Source organism: Miniopterus natalensis, chromosome 3 (genome assembly GCF_054644295.1).
Source record: "Miniopterus natalensis isolate mMinNat1 chromosome 3, mMinNat1.hap1, whole genome shotgun sequence".
NCBI lineage: Eukaryota > Metazoa > Chordata > Mammalia > Chiroptera > Miniopteridae > Miniopterus > Miniopterus natalensis.
Window position 1 is genome coordinate 76,552,390 of NC_142083.1, and position 21,537 is coordinate 76,573,926.

Below are 21,537 nucleotides of genomic sequence, written 5' to 3' on the forward strand. Positions count from 1 at the left end.
CAGAACTTCAGGAAGAGGGCAACCAGAAAAGCTCTGCTCCTCAGTCTCTGTGCTTGTCCTCTCCATGGGAGAGAAGCTCACAGGAGAAAATCCAAACTCCTAATATGCAAAGTCCTTTTGTGACCTTGCTCTTTGAAAAAAATTCACACTTCTTAACTGCTAACTACTCATTAGGCACTCTTTGTTCTAAGCCCTTCACATAGATTAATGTGAAGGGCTTGACTACAACCCTAGGAGGCAATCTAACACTAGCTCCATTTATAGATGGGGAAACAGAGGCCTAGGGAGTATTGCCCATCAGCTGGAGGTGATGGAGCTGGATTCTTACCCCTGCCTGATGCCTTGGGTCTCATCTCTTAATATTGGGACCACTCAGCCACATGGAACAATTTGCTCCCTTGTTCCTGAACACAGCCCTTTCCACCTCGAATTCCCTCCCTTCCCATCCAGTTGACACCTCCTCCAGAAGTCTCTTCTCCTCTGGGCTCACTCTGCACCCTCTTCCCCAGTTGGTCTCCAGGTCTGGCACCCCTCTCCAGCTGGGGCCCTCCTCCAGCCTCCATCTTATACCATTCATTACATATTTGTTGAACTGAAGTGAAACACTATCTCCAATTTATAGGTGGGGAAACCGAGTTCCAGAGGTTAACTCATTTCTCAAAGATTATGGATACCATGGCAGTGGAAGGATGGTTGGTGGCAACTTAGTAAATCCATCCATTCAACAAGTGTCATTCAATATCTACCCTTGGCCAGGAACTGTAGTGGGTGCCTTAGGGGATATAAACGGGACTGTGCCTGGTGCCTGCCCTCCAGAGCGAGTGAGTCTCACTGTACAGACCACAATCTCCCCCAACACACCCATGTTCCCATGCTCAAGGGAAATGAAGGTGAATTTGAGCTAGGCTTTGAAGGGGAGGGATGATTTGTCTAAGGGGGGACACACACTACTGATAGAAGAACCAGCAAGGCAAAGGCTCAGGGGTTATTAAGACATAGAGGCCAACCACAGCCGGGCACCTATGGGTGTTGGGATTCATGTAATTCTTATCTCTGGCTACCACTTAGCCTCTGCTCCCCCACTCAGGGTGGTGGATGGCACAGCTGTCAACTTCTCTGATATCATAGGAGAGAGATCCTGGCGGTGGGGTGGGGCGGAGGGCTCAGGGTTCATCTGTGTCTTGGGTACCACTTTTTGCAAATACATGTTGGCAGCAAATCCCCAAGAACCTCATGTCATTTATCACCACCCACTTTGGCCTCAGGACAGCTCCGTAAGACCTGGAGTTTGAACCTCGGTCACATCATCCCCTCCTCATTTCTTCCTGTCCCGTCCAGCGTCACCTCTTCTGGGAAGCCTTCCTGGGACTTCCCAGTTCCTCCCCCAGCTTCCCAAGCTGCCATCTCTCCCAAAGGTCTGGGCATCCTTGTGAGCAGAGCAAGGCTGAAGAGTGTTCTTTGCCAAACATGATTGAAGCACCAATAGGTGCCCCGCGCTTAAGTAGGTGTTGTCGTACATGGGACACCCTCAACTGACCACTGTGAGCAGACTAGGAGATTCCGCGGCGTTTTCTGCCCGCCCGCCCACTGACGGCTCGGCGCCTTGGCCCGAGAACCGCAAAGCTGTGAGCCCGCGCGCCCGCCCCCGCCGCGCCAGGCCCCGCCCTCCGGCGCTCTTCCCAGCGCCAGCCCCTTTTGTTCCCTCCCGGAGCCGGGCCGCTCGCTCCGCTCCGCTCGGCTCGCTGGGCTCGGCCGCGGGGCGCGTAGGCGGCGGCGGGGCTGCCCGGGTCAGCTCCTCCTGCTTTCCCGCCGCCGGCCGGCCCCACGCGCGGCGCGACGCCCGGGTCCCGAGCGCGAGCGCCGTATCCCGGCGCCTGCAGGGGCTCCGCCGGGGGTGGGGCGCCCGGGAGCGGGGAGCGGCCGCAGCATCCTCTCCCCCCGCGGCTGCCGGGCCGCAGAGGAGGAGGCCGGTGCCGGGTCGCCGCAGCTCAGCCTGAAGCTGGAGGGGCGAAGGTAGGAGCAGCGGGGGAACCCCGAAGGAGAGGGCTTGTCGGACAACAAAGGACCGAGGGATTCGGGAGGCGGCGGGGGCTCCAGCCTGGGCAGAAGCCCGTCGGCCCCGGGACGTTGCCGGGCGTGGGAGAGGCCGCAGGGTCGGGGCTGGTGGGTGGGCGTGAGCGGAGCCGGTCTTGAGATGCACCCCAACTTCCATATGCCTGCAAGCGAGGAAGGGGTGCTGTTGGTGTTGGGAGGCGCTTCCCGGCTGCGTGTCCCCGCGGTGAGGGCATCGCCTGTACCCTGTTCCCCCACCAACAGGCTGGGGTTCGGCGTATCTGCTTGGGGTGCCGCCCGTCCCCTCTCCCAAGGGCAGCCGAGGCCGCTGGACGCGCCTCAGGGCGCTGGGCTCACAGGCCCGAGGGGCACAGCCTGGTGGGCGCGGCTCCCTAGCTCCCTGCTCCAGACCCGGGGTCTGGGAGGACACGGAGCGCTCGCCCGCGGCCGGAGTCGCCTGGCCAATGCCCTTTGCAAAACTTGGTTGAAGTGTATGGCGGAGGGGGTTAGGGGGACACTGGGGCGGGGCGGCTTCCCGCAGGGGGTGCCCCCCCCCCAAGCTGGCGCTGGTGGCTGGTGAGGCAGCAGATTTTCTGCCCTCCCCACTGGGAGGGGCCGGGCCGGCATGGATGCTTTGCTGGGCCTCCGGGACCCGCCCGTTTGGTCCCTTCAGGCGGGGCCTGGGTGGGGCGGGTGCTCACTGGGCACTGCCACGCTGGCCCCTGCCCCACCCGCACCCTGGGGAGGATGGGCAGAGGGGCACCTCGTGAGGAGTCACACAGCCAGCGCCCATCCCCCAATCTCTGAGCTCCTACCTCTCCCTTCTGGGTGAGAAATGGGAGTCCAAATGAGGGGTGCTGGCTGCCCTCACCCTTGTAAGATGCCCAGAGGAGGCTAATGGGGATGGGCTGGCCTAGAGCTGCTGGCAGAGGAAGAGGAGGGTTCAGGGAGCACCACGTGGGGCTGCCTCACCTCATGTGTGCACATACTCCTCACCAGTTGTAAGTAAACAATGAACCCTTCATTCACCCCGCGGCTGTCACCTGGCCCAGCACTGCCAGGGGCTGGCAGGTACACAGGGCTGGGGCATCACTGCCCCCAGGGTGCACAGCCCATCACTGAGTGAAGTAGTGGGGAAGCTGGGAGCACAGAGGACCGACACCTGGAGGATGAGATGGAGAGGAAGCTTGATGGAGCCCATTGCAGAAGTTTGCTGCCAGAATGCCAAGGGGCTTCAGACAGGGAAATAGCATGGGCAGGGTCTGGAGTCAGAGAAGAGGACAGGAGGCCTGGTAGAGCTGTTGGGCTAGAGGAGCAGTGAAGGATTTAGGTGTGGGCTTTAAGGCAGGGGAGTTCTGTTGAGGGAAGGGATTGTCCTGTCTTTCCTACTTTCCCAGGTGGGGCCCCTCATATGCCTTCATGAGCTGTGAGCTAGGATGCATTTTGTCTGCAGTGCCTGGCCTACAAGTGATGGTGGGGTCCAGGCTCTGTGACAGGTGAAGGGGGGTAGAGATGGAGAGGAGTTTCAGAGACACAAGAGCCTGGCAGAGAGGACCTGGAGGGAACCTAAGGCACACAGTGCACATCTGCAAACCCCCAGGTCCACCCAGCAGGCTGGGAAGGTGGTGCTTAGAATTCCATACCCAGAGCCTGAGATTGCAAGTTGGGGATTCACCCTTGGGCACCAATCCTTTTCCAGTATCTCCTGTCCACTTTGGAGGCTAAGAGTTTGGATGCTGGACCCTGACAGCCTGGGTTCAAATCCCAGCTTTGGTACCTACTCGCTTTGTTACCTCAGACAAGTCACTATACATCTCTCTGCCTTTTCCCATCTATCAAAATTAGGATACTTATGGTTTCTACCTGTTAGGGTTATTGAGAGAATTGAATGGATGTATGTGAAATATGTTCACTTCATGGAGCAAATATCCAATGTTTGTTATTGTGGCTGTGCTGGGTGGCCCTACATTCTACAGACACACACACACACACACACACACACACACACACACACACAGAGCTCATTCTCTCCCCATCTGTTTGTCCACTGTTAGGCACTCTCGCCTGTTATCCCCGCCCAGGCCCCGTTCTCTGCCTCACTGCAGCCTCCCCACTCAGCTGCCCCCTCCACTCTGGTGCACCTCCCTTGGCAATGGGAAGGCCACCATCCCTACAGCCCTTGCCATTCCTGTTCCCTCCACTCTGCACCACAAAGTAGGAGACAGTTCCCTTCCCTCCCTGGCCCTGCCACCCTAATGATTGACCTTGCCCTTTTGATGCCATCTACCCTACCTCTGCTTCTATGCCCAGAGGAGGGGAACTACATTCTTGACCCTCCTGGTTCACTGCCATTTTGCTGTTTTAACAACAGAAACTTATTCCTCACAGTTCTGGAGGCCAGAAGTCTGAGATCAGGCTGCCAGTATGGTTGGGTGAAGGCCCTCTTCCAGGTTGCAGCCATCTCCTTGTATCTTCTTATGGTGGAAGGGGCTAAGGGAACTCTGGGGGGGTCTCTTTTATAAGGGCACAATCTCATTCATGGGGGCTCCATCCTCATGACCTGATCACCTCCCAAAGGCCCCACCTTCTAACACTATCACATTGGGCATTAGGCTTCAACATATGACTTTGGAGGGACACAAACATTTAGACCAGGAGTTCTTGGGGAGAACATCAGTCTTTGTGTAGGTTTAAAAAACAAAACAAAACATATTGAAGGTTCACTGTATGCCAAAAACTGTTTTGAGCTCTTTAAATGCATGTATTAGTTTGTGGCTATCTTAATAACTCCCTGTGTTTTAGAGATGGAGAAATCAAGGCATAGAGAGGTTTCCCTGTTTGCCCTCCATGCATTTGTTAAGCATCTACTGTGTACCTAGGAGACATGCTCCCCTCCTACATGCCATTTGAGCCACCTCCCATGTTCATTTCCCTAAAGCACAATGTTGGCCATGCTATCCTCAGACATCTCTACCCCATTTGCTCAAGTACAAAGTACAGATGCTCTCTTGCCTTCCCAGCACGCGCTCTAGTGCTGGCCCTACCCAGACCTGCCTCACCTTGTAAACTGAGTAGTGGGCATGGCTTGATGAGTAGGCCTGCCCTTGAGCTGGAAGGAGGGGAGGCTCTGACCATGTCTCTCGGATAATTTTGTTGCCAGGGACGGAAACCTCTTCCACTTAGGTTAAGTGAAGGGAGAGTTAAGAGGCGGGAAAGGGAACTTGTGTAGCAAACAATTGCAGGCAGCCTGGCTCCCCCAGGACATGGGAAACTGGCAGGCGGCCCCTCCTCTGGCTTTCCTCTCTGGACGGTGGTTTCATTTTTGCCACCTCTTCTGGTGCATCTGCCCCATCTCCCACTGTAGGCTGGCTCTCTCTGGGTTGTTGGCGTGGCTGACCTGAATGGTGGCTTCAGCTTGAGGCCACAGGACCTCCCAGGAGCAGTCCCTTTGGTCTTGGGGTGCCAGAGAAACCAATTGGCCTGGCCTGGGTGAGGGTGCCCACCCTGTCCATTCAGCTGGTGGAGGGCAGGTCACATGGTCTCTGGGGTTGGGGGTGGGAGACAGCGCTGGGCAAAGCTGCTCTGCTACAGTGTCGGCTGCATTTATGACACATGGTGTGTTCTGGGTGAGGACGGGCACGTGGGGGCATCTTGTTCCTTGTGAGCTCTCAGTATGATGGGAGAGGCAGACCCATGGCCATTTACTGAGATGCCACAGGATATGAAGTGTGGGTCTCCACCACTTGGCACCGTGATTCCTTGGGAGAAGCTGGAGTTCGCTGATCTCCAGGGGCAGGACAGGATGGCGGGGGCTGTGCCTCATGGTTCTCCCCAGCCTTGGCTTGGGACCTGAGGAGGCTCTCTCTTTAGCACCTGGAGACTGGGGTTCCTCTTTCCAGCATGGGACCTACCCTGTCCCACCGTTCCCTTCTCTGGGCTGTGCTGCCAGGGACAGTACACAGAAACAGTAATACAAAGCTCAAGTTTTCAGAAGAAATGCTTCAAAATGATAGTGAAATGGTTCCCTTCTGGATAGAAAGCAGAGCATGGCAGGTGGTTTTTATTAACAAGGCATAAGTGTGGGGCCTTGTCTACTTACTGGCTTCCGTCTTCACTGAGCAGCCCTTGCTCCATCCTTGGAATCTTACCTTTGACTCCAGCTGCAGCCAGAAAGACTCCCACTCCTGTCCCACTTCTCTCTTTGCCCTTTTGGCTTCTTTGCTGTGAGAGGGTGGAATTTCAGGCTCACGAGGAGTGCCTGGTTTTCCAACCTCCCTTCCCTAAGGTGGCGGTGCCGAGAGTGGCCAGGGCTGATCTGCTCCTGCTTGGACCCAGCCTGGCCCCAGCCCCCTCCCCCAACATGTACATTAAGCGTGGGAGTGGGTGATGGCTGTGCAGAAACCAGCCTCTCGGTGTGTGGGGAGCACAGAGCACTTTTGGACCCTGCCTTTGAGAAGCTTTTACTGAATTAGGAAGACGTCAGCACCCTTCCTGAAAATGTAAACAAGATCAGCACCTTTGAGAAACATTTTAAGGCCAGAGTAGAAGAGCTGCCTCAGTGCCCAGTGGGGTCATTGCCCTGGCAATGGTTTCAAGTCATTCTGTGTTACTCAGGTAGGTAAGGCGCTAGATGGAGGAGATGGTCTAGGGGCTCCCTGGAGGACTATGCCTGGGCTGCATCTTGAAGGATGGCCTAGCTTGGGGCAGTTAAGGAAGACCTTACTGCTGGTGCAGGGGGAGAAAAGTGAAGTGTGGGCAGGAGAGGGAAGGGTGTCTGGCTAGGGGGCTCAGTGAGGAGCCAAGTCTGTGTCTAGTTGTGGGACCCTGTGGTGAGGGAGGGAAAGACTGCCTTGTGTCCTGATTCTGCTCAGGTCCTTTTCTAAGGTAGATTGTTCCCTTCATAAATTCATCTGTTTGTAGGTTGGGTCACTGGGCTCACACTCAGCTGCTTTCAGACCAGTGGTTGTGCTGGGCTCAGGGAACAAGGAATAGAGGAGGGAAAACATCCCAGAGGGTCATGTGTGTTCTTTGTCTGATTCCAAAAAAGACTTGAGGTGATTTGCAAAGGTAAACACAGTATAATGAGATAAAAAAAAGGCATGGGAAAATTGGAGCAAGAGGAAACGCAGGGTAGCAAAAGTCAAATGAAGCCCAAGGGGACTTCTTGCACCCTCTGTTGGAGGTAATTTGACTCTGAGCTTTCTCGCGACTGGATCTGAGGGGGAAGTGGAAGTTTGGAGTGGCTTTGTATGCTGCGTATAAAACAACAGCCTAAATGAGGGATAGCACCTCCAGGGAGGAGCCGGATCGTGTGGTCCTGGGACAGACAGATGTCCACAATGCAGAGGGTGGGCGGGAGGGCAACAGCAGCCTTCTGCTCCTTCTAACCCTCCTCGTGGACAGTCCTGGCCAGCAGCTGTGGCAGGGCTGATACTTGCAGCCAGCCCCCTCAAATGTCTAACGGGCTCTAGGTGTGGATGAGACCCGGTGAACCAGGAGCCAGACTGGTCCCTGCCCCGAGAATCCCCAGCTTGTGGGGGGCTGTGATACAGGACAGTGCAGAGAGGTCTGGGCACACCCGCTTGATCCTAGGAGTTGGTTAAGGGATAGAAGAGTGGTGAAGGCATTTCTGGCAGAACAGGCAATGGGATGGGGTGCCTCAGGGAGCACTGAGAAGTTTAGGGAGGCCGGAATGCAGGGCGCTGGGGGAAGGGGGTCCAGGAAACAAGGGCAGAGCAGTTGAGGGCTGGGTCATCGGGCAGAAGTGCTGTAGTCTGTGGCTTTGGCAGAGGGCTGTGGGCTGCCCGTCTAACCTCTTGCCTGAATCTTTGCCCTTGTCCCCCTGACCCCAGTACCTGGAGGAGAGTTGGTCTTGGTTCTGAGGAAGTAAAGAGAAGTGGTTAAGAGCACAGGCTCCATGGCCAGGGGGCCTGAGTTCCAATGAGACCTCCGCTGTTCATCTGTTGCTTCACCCTGGTCAAGTGGCTTGACCTCTCTGGGCCTCAGTTTCCCCATTAGTAAATTGGGGTTCATTATAGTATCTTCTTCACAGGGCTATTTGAAGATTAAATGGGTTAATTTTATAAAGCACTTAGACTGGTGCCTGGAGCAGAACAAATGTTACTGATCTGCAGCTGCTTAGGCTGGAGCAACTCAGTGGAGGATGGGGCCTCATCCCACCTGAGCCCCACACTGAGTGCACCCACACACATTCAGTGTCAAGCATAATGAAGAAGCAAAGTCCTATGACAGAGAGAGGTGTGGACATGGGTCGCCCTCCCCCACTGCGGTGGGCTGGCCCTGGGAGGTGGAGGGTGCCCAGCAGGTTCCTGCTAATGTGGTTTTTGACGTAATAATAGTTGCATGAGTTTGGGAGAGCTTCTTATGGAAGCGGTGCCGACTGGAGCAGAAACCTGCTCTGAGAACAGGCCTCAGTCTCTGCTTAACCCCATCCAGTGATGGGGGGCTCACTGCCTGCCTCTTCGCTCGTTGGACTCACAGCAGTGAGCACCTGGTGTGTGCTGTGTGCATCAGATGTGCTTGGTGCCAGCTTTCCTGCAGGATGCGAGTCATTCAGAACCTTGAATTGCTCCACTCTGTCCTTCCCAGACGTGGCTTCAAGCCAGCTGGTGAGTACCACTGTGGGCTGTGAACTAGCTGCTCTGGGCCTCCGGCTGATGTGGGGAGAATACAGGTGGCAGAGGAGGCATTTTCATTCCCTCCTCCCCGTATTAGCCAGCTTGAGCTCCTGTGAGTGCTAGGCGCTGTCCTAGGTACCGAGTGCCCAGCCACGAACGAGATATGCAAAGAACCTGACCTCTTAAGCTGCTCTCAGTGACAGCTGAGGGAGTTTGCCAGAGGCACAGAGGAAGGACATTCTAGGCAGGGGGAACAGCGTGTATAAAGGCCTGGAGATGGGACAGTCTGTATGGGCGTGGGTGGGTGCCTGGCATTCTGCCAGATTTTGATAGCTGGGTGAGGGAGTGGAGGGCAGGGGTTGCCTTTCTGAAAGCAACTTAAAAAACATGACTTTGAGGGCTTGTTAGTGACTGACCTTACCCCTAGGGCCACCAAATTCTGCCCCTTCCCCACCCTTCCCTCCTCCACCCTCCAGCAGCTTTGGGTTGCCCTTCAGAGGTGTAAATGGTGCCCCTGGACCCCTGGCTGGTTCATCCTTTCACCAGACTGCCACACCCTGGCCCTTTCCTGTAGGCCCTGGATTACAACCCCTCCCCTCTGGTTGGGCCTCTCATGCCACAGAGGCGCCAAGCCTGGACCTCAGTGGGCTCAACCTCCTCCCCACCCCTTGCAGGGGAAGGCTCAGGTGTGAAAGAAGGCTGACTAAGAGGCCTTCTTTAGGGAAAGTTGGTGCCTGGGAAGCTTGCTCAGTGAGCACAGCACCACTGCATGCCAGACACTGGGCACATGAAATCCATGGGCTTGGGCCTTCCCACAGGGAGCTCACAGAACTGTGGGGAGGCAGACATTCAAGTAGGTCCGCATGGTTGGTTAGGTGCCGCCAGCTGGGGCAGTCTGATGGGTTGGAAGGCCCCAGAGCAGCAGGGACCACCCCTACTTCCTCCACTCCTTCCCAGGAAAATTTTAAAAACTTTTTATTGAAGTACAACACCCATACAGAAAAGTGCACATGTCATAAGTGCACTGCTGGTTGAATTTTCTCAAAGTGAAATGACCGAAACAGTACCCAGATCCGGAACCTGCCAGCTCCCAGAAACCCATTCCAGTCAATACGCCTGACCCAAGCATGACCCCTTCCCAGATTTCTAACACCATTAATAAATAAATGTTGCCTGCCCTTGGACTTCATTTTAACAGGAGACACTTTAATACAGTATATTACATGTCCAAAATATGCCCTAAACTGTAAAATTTTTAAATGTCCTGTTCTTAATCTTAGTAATGTGAACTTCATTTTAAATGGAAGCATAGTCATACTCCATGCAGTCTTTTATATCCAGCTTTTTTCACTTGATTATAGTCACGAGATTCATGCACACTGTTTCCTGTGGTTGCAGTTCATTCATTCTCATTGCTGTGTTTTATTCCATTGTGTAAATTTATTTACACATGTGACTAAGTGACAACTTATTAAGTCATTCTGATGGTGGTGGATATCTGGGTTATTTTCAGTTTGGGAGTATTAGGAAAAGAGCATGTCTTTGGGTACACATATGTACATATTTCTGTTGGGGGTATACCCTAGGTGGGGAATTGCTGGGTCTTAGGGTTAGGTATGTCCAGCTTTAGTATGTAATTCCAAACTGATTTCCAAATCACTTGTACCAATTTACTTACACTCCTCCTAGCAGTGCCTGAGCGTTTTGGATTACCCACATTTTCATCATCTTGTGGTGTGGTCAGTCTGTTTCATTTTATGTGTTCTGGTGGGTGTATGTTGTTATCCTGATGACTAATAAAGGTGAACATCTTTTCATATGTTTATCAGTCTTTTGTTTTTGTGAAGTGTTTTGCTGATTTTTCTAACTCAGGATTCTTTTTATATTCTGAATATGCATCCTTTGTAGACTACAGGAATTGCCAGTGTCTTCTCCCCTTTTGTGGCTTGCCCACCCCTCTCTCTCAGTGATATCATTTGATGCACAGAGGCTCTTAATCTTAATCTTGTCCAATTTATCCGTCTCTTTCCTTTATCTTTAGCACTTCCTGTGTTAAAGGAATCTTTGCTTACTCCGATATTATGAAGATCTTCTAAACACTGTATTGTTTTACCTTTTACATTTAGATCTGCTCTCCATGAGGAATTGATTTTTGTGTGTGATGTGAAATAAGTATCAGTTTCCTTCTGCTGCTATAGCAAATGACCACACACTTAGTAGTTTAAAACAACACAAATGCATCATCTTATAATTCTGGAGGTCAGAAGTCTGAAATGGATCTCACTAGGCCAAAATCAGGATGTTAGCAGGGCCAGGTTCCTTCTAGAAGCTCTAGGAAAGATTCTATTTCTTTGCCTTTTCCAGCTCCTAGAGATTGCCCACATTCTTCAGCTGGTGGTCCCTGCCTCCATCTTCAAAGCCAGCAATATTGGGCTGAGTTCTTTGCCATATCTCTGATTCTTTTGCTCCTGCCTCCCTCTTCCACATCTAAGGACCCTTGTGGTTACATTGGGCTTGCCTGGATAGTACAGGATAATCTTCCCATCTCATGGTCATCTCATTAGCAACCTTAATTCCATCTCTAACCTTAATTCCTTCTTGTCATGTAAACATGTTCACAAGTTATGGGGGACCATTGTTAGGGGGGGCCATTATTCTTCCAGCCACAGGAGGGGTCATAATATTTTTCCTATGTGGCTATTCAGTTGATCCAGCACCACTTATTGTAAAGACCAACCTTTGCTCACAGGTAATTTTTAGTTGCTTGTGCAGACTGGGTTGGAGAGGAGAACTCAGGAGATGGGGTGGCTTTCTTGCAGCCACCTGGTCTAGATGTATTGGATGGAGCTGCCACAGAAGTCAGAAGTGGATGAGGCAACCATGAAAGACGATTGGGTCACTATCCTGGCCTGGGAGGCAGGACACTGGAGCCCATTCCTTCCTTTCTGTCCTTGTTGCTGGGTCATCTTAGCAGGCCTCTCTTCTCCCTGGGCCTCTGTCTGATCTCAGGGATCCTCTTGCCCCACAAGGGTTTTCTTCATTTGGACACTTGAGTCTCAGTGTGCTGTTCACTTGCTCTGTGACCTTGGGTGAATCTGCTCTGGGCCTCAGTTTCTCATTCTTTGAAATGGGAATAAAGGTGGGTCAGAGGGCAACTTGAGCTGTGTTGTTCCCAAGCCTTTCTCCCTAGACCTGGTGGAGACCCCATCTGGCAGAGCCATGCTGATGCCTGCCCAGCATCTTGGGCCAGTGGCAGGAGAGCTCCAGTTGTCTGGTTGGCAGGGCTATGGGTAGCCACACAGCCAGGAGTAGGCTCTGGGGCCATGGCTGTGCCCTGATTCTGAGCATTCCAACTGTGTGTGTGTGTGTGTGTGTGTGTGTGTGCGTGCGCGCGCTCGCGCGCTTGCGCACACGTGCATGCCTGCAAAAGACAGAAAAATATATTGACGTCCCTTCCCCTCCCATGACCTGGCACAGCCCTGACCCCCTTTGTTCTTTGCTGGGAGATAGGATCCCTCCAAACCTGACGGAAGATGGTCCAGCTCAGGCAAGACTGGCCTTCCAGGGCTCTGCAGTCGCTCCAGGTTGTTGGCAGGACAGGGAAGACGCACACTTTATCTTCCCTGCAACTCAAGCTCAGAGGCTGTGAGGATGGTGGGCATGTGGGACTGGAAGCCAGGCTCTGGACTCAGGCCCTGCTTGTCTCCCAGCTGCAGGTGCCAGAGAAGATAGGAGTCGACCTGGGCTCTTGGGTTGGTTTGTCCTTCCCTGCTTAGCACCACGAGTGCCCTTGCATTCTCATCCATGCTGCTGGCACCGTGTGCTCTGCTCTGCCCCATGTCTTTCCAGCTTCACTCTCCCTCCCTTTTCTTGAAGCCACATCGGCTGGTGGAGCCTGGGTTCCAGCCCCAGTTCTGCTCTGAGGCTTGGGAGGGTCCCTTCTCCACACCAGTTCTGGATGGCTCCCAGGACCCTTGGTACTGCCAGGGCAACTCAGGACCCCAAGCAAGGTCCATTACTACCCTACCACCCCATTCTGGGGCCCCCTGTTGCCTTCCCCTGGTTGGCAAGTGTGCTGAGTGTGTATGGCCCAGGCTGGCTGCAGCTTCCCGCAGGGCCTCACAACCCAGTGAAAGCAGAGGGTGTGTGTTGGGACGGGGCCCAAGCAGACAGGCGCCATCTTCCTCGCTCTCCCGGGCTGGAGGGGCAGCTAGCCTGAGGCTCAGAGCTTTGGCTTCTGACTCAAGCTGGCAGGACTCAAGGGAGCCCGCCCCGGCCCTATCCTGCTCCCTGCTTGTGCTTGGGGATTCTAGCGTTACCACTGGTGCAATTTCCTGAGCCTCGGTCAGATGCAGACAATGAACCTCCCTTCCAAGCTGAATGGGCAGGAGGTGCCAGCTGGGAGTAGGCTTGTGGGGGCGGTGGTCACATCCATCTTTGGGACCCTGCTGTATCTGGGGGTTGGGATAGCACTGGGTTGCAGGCATGAGTGTTGGGGTGCCCAGTGGGACAGGGCTAGGGGTAGCCTGTGCCATGTCCACATAAGGGCTCACCTTCAGTTTGGGAGCTTGTTCTGGTGGCCAGCTCCTGTGGGGGTTCATTCCGTTTAGGGACTGTTTGCTCTCCACTTGTGTCTATCTTTACTTGTTTTTTTTGTTTATTTAAGAAGTGATTTGAAATATTTCAGGCATTCAAATAAAGGAATGGAGAGGATACAATGAACATCCATGTACATCCTGTAAGACCTAAGAAACAAATCTTATAAATAGAAATGAAGCCCCAGTTACCCCTCCCAGTCCAATACCCAGCCCCAAACCGCATTTCCCGGCTGTTGCATGGAGGGCTGTGATAAGCACCCTGTAGGTGCCTCCCAGGATGCATGGCCGAGGTTCATAGCTGGGTCTCCTGCTACTGCAGCGCCCCCCAGGCTGTGCCCACCCAGGCCCACCAGCTCTTGCTCCATGGCCTTTCTAGCACTTGGCATCACCTGGCTTTCTGACTTGTTTCCCACCTGATTAGGTGGGAAATGGGAGCTCCTTGTGCCTTGGACTTGCATTTTCCTGATGACTGGGAGGCCCAGCAGCTCAGCTGGACATCCTCTCCTTAAAAGCTCCCCCATTCATGCCCTTCTGTTGTTGGGGCACCCTCAAGTCCATACCCGGTGATGCCTTTCTTCTTTCTCTCCAGCCTCTCACATTGGGCTCACCTTTGTTTGAATAGCCTTGGCCTGGTGGCCAGCACTGGAAGTTCCCCCTCCTCATCACTGTCCCTTCTAGCCTCTGAATCCCACCCCTGTACACACATGTTAGCCACTAAGTCCTCTGCTGTTAGATCAACCTGGCAGAGTGTGGTCTGTGCCTCGCCTGTTCCAGTCCCCTCACCCCTGCCCCGCTCCCTGTTAACAGAGCCCGCCCCCATCCCCACCCCGCCTGCATGGTGTGTTGTGGCCTGAGCCTCAGGGCTTTCCGCCAGTGGGCAGGGGCCATGCTATAAGTTCACCTCTGGACACTACACGTCTGCGTTCTGGTCACAGGCTCAGGAGAGGAGCAGGGAGCATGGCTGCCAGAACCTCTGAAGGGGGAGGAGGAACAGCTCAGGGAGAGCTGCCACTGTTGGGGGGTGTCCATGAGGCCTGGGCCATGCTGCCTCAGCCAGTAGCAGTGTCCTGCCAAAGTGCCCTCCCTTCCAAGCAGAAGGCTCCGGGGTGAGCTGTGGCTCAGTCCCGCATCAGAGACTGGCCCTGGGAGCCCCCTTCCAGATGCCGCCTCTCTTGCCCTCTGGGCAGGCTGTCATGTAGAGATGGGCTTTCCGCTGCCCTATTTGGCACTGGCTGTCCTTCCGTCAGGGCCCCACCCTGGGCCGCCAGTTGGCAGAAAGTTCTTGGTCCTCAACTCCACTGAAACCTCGGTGTGCCACCCCCTGGGCAGCTGAAATGGAAACCCTGAAATGCAGCCTGGGCTTGTCTTCAGTAAATGGTAATTGAGGGCAGCACAAAGGGGGCCTGTTGGCCTGAATGCCACCCGCCCTCTCCCACGCCTGCCTCGTCTGGGCCCGAGTCCCTGGGGGAGGTGGTGTGGGCACCCGGGCCTTCAGAGATCATAATAGAGGCCTGACAGCAGCGACAGTTGCCCTTCCCAACAGCTCCTGTGTGCCAGGCACCGAGGGACACTTGTGGGCTGCGTTCTTTGAGGTAGCAATACTTTTACCCCATTTTACAGGTGATGAAACTGAGGCACTAGGCCAAGCTCCCACAGCCGCTCTGGGTCTGGGGTTTGGACTACCCACAAAGCTTAAATTTATTTCCTCCCAGGCCTCCCCCACCAACTGCAGTGTGGCCAAAGGCCAATTTATCACCATGTCTAGCTTTTTCCAAGAATCCCTTTCTCTTCCTCTACCCCAGGAACAGGGCTGAGTCACAAAGGCCAGTTTGCCCAACGCCTCCCCCACCTTCCTGTTCACCAGCCTTCTCTCATCTCCCCCAGCTTTGGAGGCCCTGGAGCGGGGGGGGGGGGGGGGGGGGGCTGCTTGCCTCTCCTCCCCTCGCCTCCCCACACCCTCAGCAGTGGTGGCTGGACTGAGTCAATGCTGCCTCGGTTCTCTTCTCCCGCCAGCTCCTCTGGTCCCCTTTGTCAGCAAGGCACAAAGCATGTGGACACTTTCTCCAGAGGCCAGGAGTCTCACAAATGTTATTCCAGGCCTGGGCCTGGCAGTGTGAGGAGGCAGGGGAGGGCCAGGCCAGGGTCTGGTCTCAGACACTGAGCTTCGTGTGACTTTGGATGAATCTTGAACTTTCTGAGCTTCAGGTGCTCTGCCTCTAAGATGGGCACTGTCTCATCAGGGCTCTTGAGGACTAATGAGGCCATGTTTCTACAAGGTCTGGTACATAATAGGTTCTTCCTACTGGAGTCTGCTGGGATCATCGGGGTAGGAGGGCAGGAGGGCAACTGTGGGAGCCTCCAGAAGCCTTTTCTGGGAGGAGTGTCCATGGGGATTTGTCCTCTGGGCCACTGCAGGTGTGCTCTCTATGGAGTTTCCTGATCATAGGCTCTTTGCCAGACCTCACCTGGGGCAGGGTTCTGGAGGAGAGACTGTGACCCCATCTGAGGTTGCCTGGGAGTTCTCAGGAGGCAAGATGAAGGTAAATGAGAACAATATCCTTTCTCCTAGCTCAGCGTGTGTCCTGACGTCTCTGTGGGCCAAAATCTGGGAGAGTTCCTAGAAGAGGAGGAGGCGTCAAGCTAGGTGTTCTCATAGGTGGCTGGAATAGGTGAAGTAACACAGGTGGGAGAAAATGGACGTGGGAAAGTGTCAGTTGTGTGGTCATCAGCAAGCCTGGTTGGGGAGCCTCCAATGCAAGGACATGGTTATAACACCTGGTTGCTGTCTCCAAGTGCACACTGGCTAGTGGAGAGGTCAGACCAGCTACATGAAATGCCATGGCATCAGCCAGCCAGCTGAGCTGATCACCACAAGCCACTCAGCCACTGGGCCCTGTGGAGGTGAGGGGGACCTTCTGGGCCTCTCCCGGCCATGGGCCAGCATCACTTATTCAACAGTGATTTATTGAGCTCCTGTAGACACCCTTGTCAGAACTAAGGGTACCACAGCAAACAAAACAGACCAAAGTCCCTGTCCTCGTGCAGTAGAGAAAAACAAAACAGGGTCAGGGTCAGGAGGACTGGGTAGGGGTTGTAATCCTAGAAGGGAACACTGGAGCAGATACTTGAAGGAGATGAGCAGCACACCTCAATATTTGAGGGAAATGCATTCCAAGTAGAGGGAACAACATGTGCAAAGGCCCTGAAGCTGGAACATTCTTAGTGTGATCCAGGAGCGACCAGAGGCCAGTGGAGTTGGTGAGGGAGGGTCGATAGTGGTGGAGATGAGGTGAGGAGAGCCTTGAAGGCCATTGTACTAACTTTTATGGAGAGGCTTCAAGGATTTTTTTAATATATATTTTTTAAGGTGAGGTTCATTTACATGATATAAAAGTCACCCATTTTAAGTGGGTGACTTTTATATTAAAAGTTTGATGACTTTTAATATAAATAAGCAGTTGTGCAGCCATTACCACAATCTAGTTTTAGAACATTTCTTCCACTCAGGAAGTTCTCTTATCTGTTTCTAGCCAGTCCCTGCTCCCACCACCAGGCAACTGCTGATCTGCTTTCTGCCTATAGTTTTGAAATTTTATGTGAATAGAATCATACAATATGTAATCATGTCTGGGGCCTTTCCCTTAGTATAATGCATAAGTCAATATTTTCTTACTGTTGCTGAGTGCTATACTATAACATCGATGTACTGTTTGTGCGTTCACCAGAGGATGGACATTTGGGTTTTTACCACTTTGGCTATTATGAATAAAGTTTCTATGAGCATTTTAAAATAAATCTTTGTATGGATATATGTTTTTATTTCTCTGAGGTAGTTGTGTCATATGGTAGGTATGTATTTAATTTTTTTAAGAAAGTGCCAAACTGTTTTCCAAAGTGGTTGTACCGTTTTTATTTCCCCCAGCAATATGCATGTTCCAGCTGCTGTACATTCTCATCAGCACTTGATATTGTCAGTTTCCCTGTCTTTAGCCTTTCCAGTTGGTGTGAAGTGGCAGCACTGAGCTTTTGGTCCTCGTTGGTCATCTTTTCTTGTGCCTGTTGCTGTTTGCATATCTTCCTTGGTGGGTGAAATGGCATTCAGATCTTTTGTTCATTTTTCATTAGGTTGTCTTCTTATTACTGAGTTCTAAGAGTTCTTCATATGTCCTGAATACAAGTCTTTTATTAGATATATGATTTGTAGCTTTTTTTCTCTGAGTGGGTCTTGGGCAGAGAAGGGGCCATGGGCATGGGGAGAGGGTCCTTACACCTCGCTTCAGTTCCAGCAACACACTCTCCTCTGCCTCAGGCATGTGGGCTCTGCATCAAGATTTCCTAGGTCAGAGGGCCCCCCAGCTAAGCCACAGGAGCAGGAAGCCCATTTGGCCACCCACAGAGTGGCCACCCATTCGCTGTCGCCAGAGACATGCCCTTGTTGGCTCAGCGAGTCCCTGTCAGGTTTGGGGATTCCAACACAGCCTAACCAGGCTCAGAGATAGATGTCACAAACTATGGGGCAATTCCCCAGTGAATGAACTTCCTGGAGAGCCAGATTCTGGGGAGCAAGGGAGCAGGCTTATGCTCCAACCTGACCAAATGTCTCTGGGCCCCAGAATTCCTGAGGTATCAGAGTCATGGATCAGGGGATTGTAATGTTGGATTTGCAGGCTCCAGGGCCAGATCAGGGTAGGCAAAAATGCCCCATTCTCCTCTCAGCTTACCTGGGCATGTAGGTGTTATCACTCTGTGCCTTGGGGGAGCTTATTTTCCTCTGTTCTTATGGCTGGCAGCCCCATGTAAGGAGCTGATCTTTCCCATGGTTGATCCTTCCCGGAACAGATAATAGTGTTGCTGGCTCATCTTGCTGGACTGAGAGCCATTCTGAAGACACTGCGTATTCCTGCCATGAGCATTGTAGGTTGGCTTCTGTATTAGTCAGAACTTTGTGGTTGCAAGCAACACAGTCCCTAAAAATAAGTTTAGACAAAAAGAGAAAACAATACATGTGTGTGTAAGTATGTATTGGCTGATGTAAGCGAGGGGCTCAGTCACCATCTTCAGGCTCAGCTGGATCCAGGCCCTCTAAATCCAGCCACTCAGCTCTGTTTTCTCTGTGTTGGCATCGTTCCTGGTGGCTCTCCCATGAGGTAACTGGGATGGCCCTGCAGTTCCTGGCGTCCATCCCACAGCGATGCAGCCCCAGAGCAAGGAGAGCACCTCTTCCTAAAGGTTCCAGCCAGAGTCCAGGTCCTGATGCTGCTTGGGTCACGTGATTCCCCTCAGTTAACCATGGGGAGAGGGGCGGGGGCTCTGACCTGGCCTGGGTCGTGTCTACTCCAGGAGTGTATGCAGGTTCAGCCACACACATCATGTGGATCAAGAGTGGAGGAAAGGGTTCTCTAAAAGGGAATCATGTTCCATGACCAAGGGTAGGATAGGAAGATGGCTGGACAGGCAGAGGGTGTGGCATCCCTGACCCTATCAGAGTGGGGTGCCCAGAGGGCATTGATTTCCAGTTCTCAGGTCCCAAGGGGATGAAGCTTTCATCCAGCATCCTCTGTTTGTCCCGTGGTGCTCTGCATTCCTTCTCCCCACTGCCCAGTGTGCTCCCAAGGCAGAGGCCTGTGGCTCTGGGGCAGGACGGGGCCTGGCCCATGGTGCTCCCGCCATAGACACTTGGTACAAGAGAGGGTGTGCACATGGGACAGAGCTGGAGGAGGCCAGGGGCTGGCGGCCCTGTCCTTCATGCCTCTCCTTCAGTCCCCCTGCATCCAGCCCTGTCCTGCTGGCATCTGGTACCCTGAACTGATCACCTTGGAGACTGGAGGTGTCCCTTTTGTCAAATGCTAGTGCCCCATTCATCGTGGACACCGTATGCATCACACCCTTCTCTATTTAGTTATATAGGCAGGGAGCTATAACGGTGGAAGGACAAGCAGAGGGCACATGAGTCCATCCTGGCAAGGGATGTAGGTCTCTCTGTGTGTATGTCCGCACACCAGGTGGAGTGGGCAGGTGCTGGGAAGGTGAGCCCAAGAGCAGGAGTGTAGCCTGATGTTGCTTTGTCCAGCCTGCATCAGGAGGAATGTGCGTTATTGGCTAGTCCTAGAGAGTCTGGGGGCTGATGGAGAGGAACTCACCAGCTTGTCGTGTGTGTCAGAATCCACGCCAGCTTGTGCTCTGTAGTGAGAGCCACGCTCAGCTGTTGGTGGCTGTGCTGGCCCTCGAGGTCCTTGTCTGGGATTGCTGGGGTTCATACAGCATTGCTGCAGACTCCAAGCCAGTTTGCTCCTGATTCTCACCTCCTGGGCCCAGAAGGTAGGCAGAGAGAACATGCCAGACCTCTGAGTCCAGCAGACCAGTACACTTGGCCACACCGCTGCTACACTGGACCCACTCTTGCTGTCACTGCTCTGTGTCTCAGTTTCCCTACGTAGGAAAAGGTCTGTGCCTTACAGTGTTGGCAGTGCTGGAATCCTGCTGTGTCAGCATTGGGGTGATCACTACTGTTATCTGCCCACAGGTGACTGACGATGGCAGAGAGAACGTGACCTGCACTGGCCCTTTCCCACCCACTGAGTGGCACCACCATGCAGAAGCCCAGTGGCCTGAAGCCCCCCGGCCGTGGGGGGAAACACTCGAGCCCAATGGGTCGGACGTCCACTGGGTCAGCCTCTGCCTCTGCCACGGCGGCATCCACCGGCTCCAAGGAAGGTACGCATGGCTAAGGGTGGTAGGGTGAGGGGCTGGGTGGGGACGTGGATCTCCTGGAAGAGCCGCTCTGTGACCAACCTGGAGGCCAGTAGCACCTGGAAGTTCTTATTTCAGTCTGACTGTGATCCCTTGAACAACGAACTGGTGATAAACACTGATGCGCACTTGCCTATTCATTCTCCACCACCCCAGGAGTTGGGTACCACTGTTGGCTCCACTGCAGATGAGGAAATGGAGTTCCAGGGAGGCCTGGCATCTTGCCCAAGGTCACTCAGACCCCCCCATTCATTCTCCTTCCAGGGTCTGAGATTGTCCTAGTGGAGCCAGCCCCATCTTCCCCTCAGCCCTCTTGTCTGCCACCCAGAACCATGCCCTTTAACCTTTCCGTATCTGATCTCTAGTCTTCCTGCTGGTGGGCAGAGGGCACTCTGGCTGGAGGCACCAGCTCTGAGGGCAAATGGTAGAGAAGAGCTGTTAGTAACTTGCCTTTTCTGATCATAAAAGTAAGACAGACCCTGTGGGGTATGTGGAAAGTTTGATGCAGGAGTAAAATTACCTATAATCCCAACCCCTGGAGGCAGCTATTATTTTGGTTTGTGTTTATGTTCTTACTCTTTTTTTTCTTAACTATTTGTAATCATGCTGCATCTACAATGTGAAAATCTGCTTTTTTCCATTTAATATGATCAGGTGAATTTTTCATATCTTTTTTTTTTTTTTTTTTTATATGCTGGCTGCTTGTCGTTTATTTTCCACTTGGTGCAAGGCACACGGTTACAGGGTGTCAGAAGGCTCGAGTGTGGCTTGGGTAGTAAAGAGCAGGGCTCTCAACTTCTTTGTGGTGTTTTGCTGTTTTGTTATAAAAGAGCCCATTGCTTCTGCTTGCTGCAGCCTGCCTAGTCTATGGGGTGGGGTAAGGAGGGGGGAAAGAGATAGAGGGGGAGGGGCTCAAAAGAACCTAGCACCCCTAGAAGTCTGGTGGCTGGTGGTGGCCACTCAGGATGGGGACCTGGTATTGGCTTTGCCAGGCTGGCCGCCAAGCTGCTTCCTTGTGGCTTCCCAAGCCAGGCCACAGGTGATCATGCTGCTGGAGGCCTGAGGAGATTCCGAGTGCTCTGGTGACTCCAACACTGTGGCCGTGAATGGGAGAGTGGACTTCCCAAAAAAGAAGCTTGCCCACCAGTGACCCAAGTTGGCCTTGGGGAGACCAGGGTGGTGGGGGACGGCTTCCCCAGGGTACTCAGCACTTCCACAGGAGCTGTTACTGGAAGTGGAACCCAGGCGGCGCTGGTAGTGGGTGGCCACGAGCGAGCCTCTGGAGGGGATGGCTGCCATGCTCTTGCTCGCGGACTGCTGGAAACCTCGGTGGCGACCCCCCGTGGGCCTCGGCCCGCGATTCCGGGTGGCAGGAACGGGGGCGCTAGGCCACAGAGCCCATTTGCGGAGGAGTCCGTGTGACGCCGCTCCATGACCGACACATGGGGGTCTGCTCATCATTTTTATTTATTTATTTTTATTTTTATTATTATTTTTAA

At 53.5% G+C, this 21,537-nt stretch overlaps 2 protein-coding genes across 4 annotated transcripts in view; one reads left to right on the plus strand and one right to left on the minus strand.

Annotated features, from left to right (window-relative positions):
• The first annotated feature begins 1,927 nt into the window (after window positions 1-1,927).
• The window catches only part of CLIP2 (CAP-Gly domain containing linker protein 2), a 69,026-nt gene continuing 49,416 nt past the window's right edge, over window positions 1,928-21,537 (plus strand). For both annotated transcript variants that reach the window (XM_016199034.2, XM_087815602.1), the window contains exons 1-2: window positions 1,928-2,013; window positions 19,812-20,002. In XM_016199034.2, coding sequence (XP_016054520.2) covers window positions 19,879-20,002 — 124 coding nt within the window. In that variant the 5' untranslated portion in view covers window positions 1,928-2,013; window positions 19,812-19,878. The remainder of the gene's footprint in view (window positions 2,014-19,811; window positions 20,003-21,537) is intronic.
• Window positions 20,999-21,337, minus strand: LOC148093528 (pancreatic progenitor cell differentiation and proliferation factor-like). 2 transcript variants are annotated; one of them, XM_087815103.1, is made up of 2 exons: window positions 21,211-21,337; window positions 21,082-21,173 (listed from the first exon to the last, which is right to left on the minus strand). In XM_087815103.1, exons 1-2 carry the CDS (start codon window positions 21,335-21,337, stop codon window positions 21,082-21,084), a joined length of 219 nt encoding a protein of 72 aa, XP_087671229.1. The 2 variants fall into 2 exon arrangements, with proteins under 2 accessions (XP_087671228.1, XP_087671229.1); XM_087815102.1 differs by having other exon boundaries at window positions 20,999-21,337.

What these genes read in the sequence shown, in the direction of transcription:
- LOC148093528 (XM_087815102.1), bottom strand. Translation starts at nt 21,337, where the DNA reads ATGGCAGCCATCCCCTCCAGAGGCTCGCTCGTGGCCACCCACTACCAG.